Source organism: Trachinotus anak, unplaced genomic scaffold (genome assembly GCF_046630095.1).
Source record: "Trachinotus anak isolate AG129_WGS33_773 ecotype Australia unplaced genomic scaffold, CSIRO_AGI_Tana_v1 ptg000034l, whole genome shotgun sequence".
Taxonomy (NCBI): Eukaryota; Metazoa; Chordata; class Actinopteri; order Carangiformes; family Carangidae; genus Trachinotus; species Trachinotus anak.
This window is the reverse complement of record NW_027273885.1, coordinates 5307671-5319387: the sequence shown is the minus strand read 5'-3', so window position 1 is coordinate 5319387 and position 11717 is coordinate 5307671. Positions and strand designations below refer to the sequence as shown.

Here is an 11717-nt window from a genome sequence, read left to right as displayed (position 1 = left end):
TCTGCACTGCTGGTCATTATTCACTTGTTATTACTCATCACTTCCAGTCGTCATTTTTACAGTGGTTCTCTCTCGGAGTGGTGTTGCTCTTAGATGTTTTATTACAGAAAGTGTTTGAAACCCATGACGAGAACAGCCACACATTCTGTCATTGTCTTACTTATGGTTGGAATTATAATCATAGTGAAAATAAATGATTCCCCTTTTTTGCTGGGAACCCCCAGGAACCTGCCTGAGGACCCCCGCACCCCACTTTGAGAACTACAAGTATAAATGACATTATTTCAACACCACAGCATGACAGGGGAACCAAATGTCACTTACTCAGTCCATCATTAAGCAGTGACAGAGTTATTGATGAAGCCTTTTTCCCAAACACACTTCACAAAGTGATTAATAGTTTAAAAAGTACAAAGCTAAGGTCACAATTGCAATAAACACTGTGCACAATAAAACATAGATGCCTGTCTAAACAGATGTGGCATAGTTTGTTTGTATAAAAAAAGGTACGTCGTGTATGTTTGACTTTGGTTGGTGATGAACTAATTGATCAGAAATAGGAAGGATGAGGTGTCCTGGTTCTTGTAATGATTTAGGGATGTTTGTGGTCCTTCCTCTCTGTCCCATCACTGACTGTCACATCTTCACTGTAGGTCACAAAATCAAAGGCAGTAATACCCAAAAATAAAAAAAGGCAAGGATGTTAAACTAACCTAAACTATTAATTTAGTGAATTTACACAAAGTTGTCCTGAATAATCCTTCAGATACTCCATCAGTTGACTCTGAGACTGTGTACAGATCTTGTCTCACTGTTTTTAGTGACTATACTTCTGCCCTACATCTTTCCTTTCTGCAGAAAAGGGAAAAACCTGAAGAGATGAAACACACACAAACTAAAGCTGTTTTGTGATAAATTTGTGCGTTGGTTTAAGAAAATCTCTAAAGTCAATTTGAACAGATTGTGTGTGTGTGTGTGTGTGTGTGTGTGTGTGTGTGTGTGTGTTATACCTTTAAGTACTGGATGTCTTTGACCGAGGTGAGCTCAGGCAGTCCAGCAGTCAGCATGAGGGCGAACAGTGTGATGAAGAGGTTCCCGTTCTTCCTCAAGATTAAATAGGCCTCCTCACAGTACTGACGGAAACTACAACACACACATATTCAAGTGGTTATTTATGACTTATGCAGTACAGCGTCCACACTTACTTCAGTGCTTAACACTCTTAACAACAACTTCAATCAATCAATTTAATATAGCACTTCATGTACAGCTACTTTTATCTCAGGTATACAGCACCTATATCGTCAGTGTGTGTGAATCATTCTGCTGTTTTTTTTCAGTCAGCAGAGAGGCATGTAAGCCTGCGTCATCTCTGCAATCTAAGATATTATAACTACACGATAAGGAAAACTAACAATCAATAAATTAATTCTCACACTGTTTGCTCAGGATTATTATCCTGAGGGACGTGCATCAGATCAGTTCCTAACCACCTGTGTGGACTGTGCAGCAGTGGGGCGGGAGGTCAGTGGCTAAAGGTGAAGATGGTATGATTTTTGTTTAAACATATCTGCTCATCAGTGAGTTAAATGAGTGCTCACACTCTGATCACAACAGGTGATAAACACTTCCTCCATGTTTCCACTGGCTCACTGCACCCTGACTCAGCAGGTGCTTTCACAGTGCTTCAGGCTCAGACCCTGAAGGTCTGATCTTTCTCTTGCAATGAGCTCCCAAACCTACATAACCACAAGGTGTATGTTTGCTTGTTGTTGAGTGACAAACAGTTCCATACATTTTTCAGTTTGCATTGTTTTTTTTGTACATATATAGGAAAACACTTGACCACTTCCACTCCGACAGTGTTTTGAATCTTCTGTAGATCAGAGGGTACGCCACCACCCGGGCGTTTCCGCTTTTGTTAAATTGCTTACGTTCATGTTTACCACAAGGTACACAATGTACCATTTGATCCCACACATGCCAGTTTTGCTGACACAGCAAATGATGATTGTACTTCTCTTTTTACAGATAAAACTATTTTGCAGAGAGAATATTTTCTATCTTTAGGATAAACTGCTCTCCACCATTGCCCTGCTGTGAAGCTGCGCTGTTGGACAACAGTTTAAATGTCAGATGAGCACACTGAGTATTTTACAGAAAGTCAGTGCAATTAAAAATGTAATGACACAAGCTTTCCAGCATTAACAATGCTGCATCATCACCCCCTGACCCACTATTTCACCGTGGATCTGAACTTCTCTACAACAACTTCTCTGTGTTTTGGCTGCTGTAACGCACAAATTTCCCCGTGGTGGGATCAATAAAGTCCTATCTTATCTTATCTTATCTAACACATCAGTGAGTTATAAGGTTATTTAGGTTATTTTTGAGCTTTGACTATAGAAACTGTTGATGCTTTACTGTCCTCCAGATGTTAACCCTCCTGTGATACAGTGATGTATGTAGGTCATGATACCACAGGGGTATTTCCACGTTCACCAAATGATTTGAGCGTTTGTGTCGTCACTGATCTGTGCTTGGTAAACAACGTACACATTGATGGCACTGCCTAACGAAGCCTGTGCATGCTACACTACCACATGCAGCGCTGCACTAATGTCTCTCAAGCCTCAATAAGAGACAAACATGTTGTTGAGGTTTAAAGTTTTGTGATCATATCAGTAACGATGAATGAATGACCAGCTCAGCACTTAAATGTTTTAAGGGGAATTGTACAACATGTTGGTGGTAAGAGGTTTAATGTTTTAGATTTTTATTCTTTAAATTTTGCATAAAACAGTAAATTTCTTATTAAAGAAGGGGTTAAATGATCTATTAAGATGTAATTGTGACTCAATCAGTCGAGACATTGCTGACGTTGTTGACTGAACTTTAAACACTTGAACCAGTGTGTGTGAAATGTTTCAAGTAAACTGCAGCTGAATTTTAACAAGTCATGTCTCCTCATCGAAACTTGCAGGGACGATGTTCAGCAGTGCCTGAGCTTCGACTGCCCACTGCTGGTGGGAGAGGGTACTGCACCGACACACTCTGGCTGCGGTGCAACAGTGATACCCTCTTTGTCCACTCATGGGCTTTGTGCCCAGCATCATTTCACTTTCACTGTCTTTTGTTTTTCTATTCTTCTTCCCCTCCTCTGATAATTTACCACAGAGACAAACCAGTTGTTCAGCGTTTTCACAATGAGCTTCATTTAGCAGTTTTGTAAAGTGTGAAAATTAAGCTCCCTTGTAATACTAGTGATGCTGACTGACTATATTTGTTCATATTATTATATTTTTTTATCCTGGTTTGCTTTTACATGAGCAAAAAAACAGCTTTAGTCATCTGACCGACAAAACAGAAGTTGATAGGGGGCATTAAATGCAAAAAAATACGTTCTCATTCTCAACTTCTCATTGACAACCTAAAACTGTGTGTTGCAACACAGAGGTGTGCCTGTTATTTAGCCTACCCCGACTGATCTGAATGGGGTGGGCAAAAATAATGGAAACACCTGTCAACATAATGCAATACAGTTCAACAGCCTTCGAAATGATCACACAGTTAAATGTGGGATTTACTGCAGCGCTGTTGTGTTAGGCTGCATTAGTGAAAGTAAAAAAGACACACACAGTGCAACAAACCTGCCAAACTTTTCCGTGTATCCCGTCTTGCCCTGCTGTATGACGTGGATGAAGTCGTGCGTGAGGATAAATGGTACGCGCTCCCTCTTGATGCCAAACTTGGACTTGAAGTTGCCCAGGATGTGGCCAAAGTCTATGTGAAAGAGCTGACAGAAGGGAGGATCAACCAATCAGTGAGCGCTGTGGGAACCAGGTGAAAACAATGATTGATACAGAGATAAAACACACTGCCGGTCTCACCTGTCCGGTGCTGCGGACCATGATGTTGTCACTGTGGCGGTCCCCGATGCCCAGGACGTAGGTGGCTACACAGTAGCCTGCACACGACAGAGTGAACTCCTCGATGGCCCGATCAAGAGCATCGCTGTCAACACACAACACACACGTACGATACATGAAAGCAGAGTTCTCACCTCCTCTGAGGTCACTGCAGGTCTCCTGAGAGGCTCAGTCATCTTACCCAGAATTCCTCTCTTTGAGCCAGTTGAGCAAAGCATCCTTGTTGAAGGCGGCAGCTGCTGCCACGTTGCTGCTGGTCAGCTGGATGTTCGCAATCGTGTCTGCCGATGAGACGACCTCGATCAGCCCGGCACGATCACCTGTCGCTAGGCAACCATAGGGAACGATTCTTTGGACAGAAAGAGAAAGAAAGAGCTCAATAGTATCAACCGGAGCACTGTAAACGGAAGTATTTGGTGGGTAGAGATTAATAAAAATGCCCAAAGGAGAAGCAAGGAAACACACTAAGAACACACAACCACTTTATCAAGCCTTTTTTTCACACATCATAACTGATGCCTCAATCTCTGCTGTCTACATTTCCTGAGGCAAATATGGTAAATGTGTTTATTTCACTGTCCATAAGACAATATCCAATACTAATTTATTACAAATCTGATCTGTTTACACTTGAAACACTCTGCATATACGTACTATAATAAATATAAAATATAGAGGTGACAAGTATCTTATCTTTGTCATAGTTATTTCAACATATGAATCAAAACTGTCCACAAAAATGTGACACAAACAAGATCCATGTGAAACCAAAGATCTGATCGGGGTCATTTGACCAGACGGAGTAAATGTAGCTTTGTGTGTGTTTCTGTAGAAAGATGAAGACATTAGGTTGATTTAGAAGTTCATTCATCTGGATGCAGTTCACTCACTGTCAATGTATCAGATGTCATACTGTCTGCAGTGAGTTGAGTCATAACAGATGGGAGAAATGCAGGATCTGAAGAACATATGGTGATTATGTGATGGCCCGCAGACCAGTCCGATGATTCATCTTCTTCTTCTCTCGTTTAACTGACTTGCTCTCACTGTTTCCACAAGGCGGCACCAGTTGTAGAGTTATGCCCTGAGAAAACTTCTGTCCTAATTTACTGACACAGTCTCCATAGTTGTATGCATCAGACAGCCATAACCCAACGCTCGCAGCACACTAGATTTCTAAATGTCATCTACAACAGAGACCAAATCCCTTTAAGGCATTTCTTACTCAGCTTGATATGAACTGATGACGGTGTTGAGTTTGAATAAATGAATAAAAGATGAAAAACAAGTATGGATCTGTGAGAATACATAAAACACATCAGCAAGAAATCATGCAACAAACTCGCATCCACCGCATCATGGTGATTTTGTAACCTTTAATCTCAGTGTCCCCTCACTGTGTTCAAACTGAGAACCCATGTCCCTGTAATCTGAGACACCGCCCTCAAGCCCGACTGTCAAAACAAACGCCTCTAATGCTCAGCTCCAGATGTGACCGTGTATGACGAAGAGAGAAAGTGTCTGTGACGGTGTAGAAGTGTGGATTTCATTAGGATGTAATGCAGATGTGTGTGTGTGTGTGTGTGTGTGTGTGTGTGTGTGTGTGTGTGTTTGTGTGTATGTGGATGCCTAGGGTGCAAAAAGGGTTGAAGGTCAAACTACCATGGGGTAATTTAGTGTCTCCCCTCCTCTGTGCACCCCACCAGAGCTTCCCCTTCCCTACAGAGAGCAGGAACAAACAGCCTGACACAGTCTGTCTGTTAAACACACACGGACAAGGGGCGTGCACGCACACGCACACACACACACACACACACACACACACACACACACACACACACACACACAACCACACAAAAAAACCTCACCTGAGGTCCAGATTAGCCTCCTTCCATAGCAAATCCATCAACCTCAGAATCTGGAGGGTCAACATGTCCTGTCTTAGGTCTAAAAACGAAGCGAGTGAAGAAGGAAAGTTGTTAATTTATTTACTTAGAAAATAGAAAGTGATTTCATTCCCTCCTCATGACCTTGCAGTACAACTTCCCCTCTTCCTCCTCCTCTCTTTCACATCCTCCTTCCCTCCTCTATCCCTCCTACCGTCTCCATTCTTGAAGATGATTCCCAGGGTGTCTCCCGCCATCAGCTTATTGTTGTAAACAATCCAGAGAGGCTTCATCTTAGAGTCCATGTACCGACACCTCTCCACACTGAGGAGAAGAGACGGGGAAGTAGAAAAAGAAAAGTACAGGAGAGTTAGGTGAGTGATCAGAACAGAGATTCTCACACTGCGTCATGTGAATGTTAGTGTCTTACTTGATCCCGGACAGCAGGACGTTGGGGTTCAGAGGGGAGCGCAGGTCCGACAGAGTCTCCGAGTAGCCACTCTGCCTCAGACAAGTCATCATGGCCTCCTTGGTCAACATGGCCTCCTTGGTTTTACTCCGAGCGTTTTTGGTGGTTCCCAGCTTAATTAGCTCGTTGACTGACTTTAGCTTACTCAGGGCTTCCACCTGGTCAAGTCACAAGATAGACCGTGTTAATGTTGGAGTAAAAGGAGTGTGCGGTGAATGGCAACTGCAAAATACCACACTGTAGAACAAGGGCTGTCGTTAATACATAACCACCTGAAATCAAAGTGACTCCAGATATAAATTCCTTTACAACAAAGGTTAATTCTGGCTAAAAGCAAATCAGAGCGTCTCCCATTTTTAGGTAACTGTATCTATTATTAGTCGTTTTTGTTTGATTATTTGTTTGCTTGTGGTGCTTTTGTTGCCTCTTTTTAGACTGTAAATCTGTATATTTTAGCTGATTGTCGAATATCAATTGTGTTGTCTTCTCTTAGACTATAGATCACAAGCAATTAATTTTAATTTAGTATTTTATTCTACTTGAATTGTACATGTTAAAGCCAAACTAGGAACAGAAGCTGAGAATTAGCAATAGCTGTAAACTCTGTTTCAAAACACACTTATATAAAGCAGCATTTAATTCTCTATTTCAACGCTTTTATTTTATTCTTTTATCCAAGAGGCTTCATCAGCCTGATCAACCGGATGAGAGGTGAAACATCTTCCTAGACAAATAACCAAGTCCAGTTGCTTTTGATTTAAAACTCCTTTGAGATACTATGACCTGGACAAATGATAATATTCACAGGCTTTTATCTCTGGTTTCTACTTTTGGTTTTACTTTCTTTTGTCCCCTATATTGATTTTATTGTCTTATTTGTACAGCACTTTGTAACTCTGTTTTGAAAAGTGCTATTTACATTAAGTTATTATTATTATTCATTCTCCTTTAATGGACTACATCAGCATTGCAAATCCAACCTAGTGTGCACGCTCTTCAAAACAGGACGTGGTGAGATAAATGACTGTGCTGATGAGGAAGTGGGAGGAAGCGTCCAGAGGAGAGTCAGAAACAACAGTGTAGAGGTCAAAGGTTAGAGGGCAGAGGGTGACGCTGGTGTCGCTGCCACAGGCTAAAAATACCATAAATCTGTCCCTGCCAGGGTTAACAACAGGCCACAGCTATTCTGGTCCCACAGCAGGGACTGTAGAGTAAACTTCTGCAGCAGAGCTATGGAGCTGAGGATTGAGAGATGATCTCTTGAGGCAAACAACCTGTGAGGCATTATACAATAAATACCAGTGTGTGAAATCTACCTGTTTCTTCAGAACCTCAATATGAGGGATGCTGCCTCTGCAGTAGGCTTCCAGGATCAGGGCGAACTGGACTGAAACAGCTGGCATGTGGATCTCTGACCTGCAGGGGGAGCAGAGAGCAGCTGTGTTCATGACTCAGCCGCTGCTGTTCGCAAACGCTCCAGCTCTCTTACTTTCTCTCTGATGCACTAATCGACACGTGCAGACATGTGCACAGATAAACCTCAGAAACACATGAGTCTGTACTAACCGTAAATGCCAGAAGAGGAAGTGTCCTATCTTGCGGTTCCCCTGGGCACGCTCCAGCAGGAAGTGGGTGAGGGCGCAGTCATAGTACGGCTCGTAACGCAACACCTGCACCAACTGTAGCAGGTACTGTGACAGCTCCTCATCGCTGTGAGGAGAGAGAGGCAGGAGGAGGCGTTTTCTGGATTTTACCTTGTGAAATATTTTTTGGTTGGTTTTTAAATGATAAACAATATGTAAAAATAAACAAAAGAGAACTGACAGTAATTCATGCATATAGTCATTTTTAATAAAGTAAAATAGCAGGAAGAAGGGGAAGTGTAGCAGGATGTTCTGGGTGACAGTGGATGATATAAATGCAGAAGCTTGAATATGAGAGGAAGAACAACCACTGTATTATATAATATCTGTGTGTGTGTAGGTAGATACACATCTTTACCTCATATCACGCAGACAGCCCACAGCGTATTCTCTGACGTACTGGTCAGGGTAGTTGAAGTCCAGAAGCTCCAGAGCGTCTCTCGGACTCAGTTTGGGCCAGATCTGAAGCAGCGCCTGCAGCTGAAGCACAGATTGGATTTTTTAAATTTAATTTTAAGTCTGATAATTGTAACCATTTGTCAATTTAAGATGTTTAAATACAATAAAACCGCTCTTAAAGATGGACGTAAAAACCATCATGCATCAGTCATCATTTTGCCAAAAGTGTAACTCTAAACGATACAAAATATAATTTCATAGAGCTGAAACTCGTGGATATTGAGTTTTATGTCCAGGCTGTGTTATAAAGTGACATTTTACATGTAAGAAATTAAGATATTTATAAGTTTGACTTTCAGAACAGTATCAAAATGTGAAGTTTTTTGTCAGTCAGAATTCATTCAATATAAAGAAAAACAAATTATAATCATTTTTGCCCTGAACAGCTTAAAGAATTGCAGAGAAGTAATGGCCTCATATAGAAAACATCCAAAGTATGAAGATGTGAACTAAACTTTTTTTTATCTTGTAACAATATTAAAACTTGGTGTCGCCATATTGTTGACAGATAAAAGCTGACTTTGTTCTACTAAAATGCATCAGCAGTGAATACGCCAGCTAACCTGGGCCATGTCCTCGTGTTTGCTCCACTTGACGGAGAGTAGCAGCTTGGGCAGCGACTGAGGGAAATTCTCTCTACAGTCGCAGCGTAGTGTCCAGATTAGGTCCTTCTCGTTCTCACACAGCTGAGAGAGCGGGTCACGCTCCATGATCTCCTTCAGCTCGATGTGGAACTTCTTACCCCCACGACCCTGGTGAGGAGGGAAGAGCGGGGGCATGACGAAGATGTGGAGGAGAGACGAGGCGAAAGGAGAGAGAGTGAGGATTAATTGGAAAAGCAGGATGTGAAAGGAAGGCCTGATTCCAATCCAGCCCCTACAGCCTCGCCCTACCCACTATCACTTTGTTTACATGTTTGAGTGGGGGGTCCGTCACATCAAGTGTTGTTCCAAACCAATGACCTTTAAGTGGGAGTGGGTTATTAAGCCCTCTAGCACTGAGTCTGCATCGATGCAGGCTGACGAATCACACTCTTGATGGATGAAATTCCACAAACATGAGTTTCAGTGAGTTCTGTGTTTATTTCCAAAGCATGAATCATAAATTACCCCAAACATATATTTAACTATTTTCATGTAAACATGATAAAATTATACATTACACTGTATTTTGGAAAGAACATGTCGCTGCGTACCCGAGAAAACAGTACATGTCTTTTTTATTTTAATTTATTTTATTTTTTAATTTGACTTGACAATTTTGAAGAGCTTTGGAAAAAATAAGGATCTAATCAAATTATGATTCAGTTTTAATCAGATTAAGAGGGGAAAGGAAAAAATGTTCACTTAAAAAGAAGCGGACGCCAGTTTTTAATTACTCAATTAATAATTTTCCTTTCCCAAGCTCACGATGCCACGAATGTAATGAAACCCATGTCACTGCCCACTGACCTGTATCTTTGTCAATGTTTCGTATAAGATTATCTTTTAGATAAGTACTAATAGTATACTAGTAAAATAGTGTAATAATAGTACACTAATTACTATATCCTTTCTGAAATATTTTGGGTGCTTGGGTGTGTTTGCACCCTCCACAGATGTGAGTGTGACTCCACACAGAGTTACAGAGTTACGCTCCGTCTCTCAGTGTAACTCAGGACCAGGTCAAAAAGTGCCTCTTTGAAAGGCCTGACTCGCTCCTACATAGGTTTTCACAAATTAAAATAAATGCACTGGACAGGCAAGGATGGAACTGGGCTGAAATGAGGGGATGAAGATGAGTAGTGACTGAAAAGAACCACAAGATGGCAGGAGTGTATTAAAGTTTCCTACCAGCTCTTCTGTATGCACTTCTACACAATCCTCAAACCAAGGACTAACACTGACTTGTCCCTGTTTGAAACAAGTTGTATGTTGTCTGGCTCAGAATGGACACACGAGCCAATGATATAAATGTAAAATGGGTCCTGATGTGCAAACCGTCTTCACGGAGGAGCAACATTAGTGGAGCTGTATGAACCTGACCACTAATCCACAGCAGTAAAAAAAAAAAAAAACACTAACTTGTAGTCAGTGATAATCCTAGTTTCATACATACACCTCACATTAAAGGGCTGCGCTCAGACATGCCCTCCGCACAATACATGATTACATAACTGGCTGCAACACGCCCATGAGTGGGTTTCTTAGACGAGGGGCAGCGAGACAGGAAAACACACAAGTAATCTGATAGAGTTTTGATGGGGATTGAAAGATTGAGTTTTTTTCTGCTACAGCCTGCCAAAATAATAACAATGAGTTCCCTTAGAAACTAGCACTGTGTGTATTCAGATTGTGTAAAGGGAGGTAGCAGGCCTATTTGTTACCAACTAACAAATATGCCACCATATTTTCACCTGCTTTACCCTTGTCCTTGCCCCCCCCCCCTTCTGTACATCAACTCACCATGTCACTTGCTCCGACGAGCTCTGCAGCTTTTTCCAGTATCTGCAAAAAAAAAAAAAAAAAAGTGAGTGAACACACACACACACACACACACACACACACACACACACAGATACATTGCTGCCAGCTTGAGTGCATTAAGTAGGCTGAGCACGTCCCGATCCTTTCATGCTAACAGCCGCCACTTCATCATAATCACCAGGTACCATTATGTAGAGCACTAAGCCACCGTGATGACAAATCCAACTGCAGTCAAGTCTTTCAAAGGTCTATGCTATTGTGTCGGTTCAGTATGGCACAATCACACAGAATTTATTTGCTCAAGTGTTTTAAATATTGAAGCCTATTTAGGATGGTGGTTTAAAAAAAAAGAAGCTGTGCTTCATGAGCGTGACCACAAATGAGCACCATCACTGACCTTGTCGAAGGGCGGGAAGATGACGGGGTGTGACGAGTACTCTGGGAAGTGGATGTGCAGTGCTGTAGCGTTCTCAGTGTACGGGTTGGTCTGGATGGTGCCTATGGGGTTCAGCATCTCTTCAAGTTCATCTGGGCAAGACACACACACACACACACACACACATACTTAATTACTATGAATTTACTGCATGCTGGCAATCACTGTAGGAGCTCATTTAAGTTTAATTATATTTGTAGACTTTAAATAAGCGTGTGCGTGTGCGTACCAGGAAAGGAAGACCAGCAGTGCAGGATGATATCTCCGGTCTTCAGTTGGCCTTTGTAGTCAAACACCATGGTATTGACCCATGCTATCGGGTAGTGCTGCATCACATTAATAATATCAATGATTAATCCATGATTCTGTAAAGATGATGTACGTGTGGAAACTAAAGAAGCTTTAATTGCATTTTTATTATTTTTTTTAT

General features: G+C 41.7%; 1 protein-coding gene across 1 annotated transcript in view; it reads right to left on the bottom strand.

Moving 5' to 3' along the window:
* The window catches only part of pik3cb (phosphatidylinositol-4,5-bisphosphate 3-kinase, catalytic subunit beta), a 54129-nt gene that overhangs the window by 1995 nt on the left and 40417 nt on the right, over positions 1-11717 (bottom strand). The window contains exons 10-23 of the mRNA XM_071471584.1: positions 11517-11613; positions 11249-11379; positions 10831-10872; positions 8950-9138; positions 8286-8407; positions 7851-7994; positions 7601-7700; positions 6246-6442; positions 6030-6139; positions 5798-5876; positions 4111-4278; positions 3891-4014; positions 3651-3796; positions 1011-1143 (exon numbers count right to left, since the gene is read on the bottom strand). Coding sequence (XP_071327685.1) covers positions 1011-1143; positions 3651-3796; positions 3891-4014; positions 4111-4278; positions 5798-5876; positions 6030-6139; positions 6246-6442; positions 7601-7700; positions 7851-7994; positions 8286-8407; positions 8950-9138; positions 10831-10872; positions 11249-11379; positions 11517-11613 — 1782 coding nt within the window. The remainder of the gene's footprint in view (positions 1-1010; positions 1144-3650; positions 3797-3890; positions 4015-4110; positions 4279-5797; positions 5877-6029; positions 6140-6245; positions 6443-7600; positions 7701-7850; positions 7995-8285; positions 8408-8949; positions 9139-10830; positions 10873-11248; positions 11380-11516; positions 11614-11717) is intronic.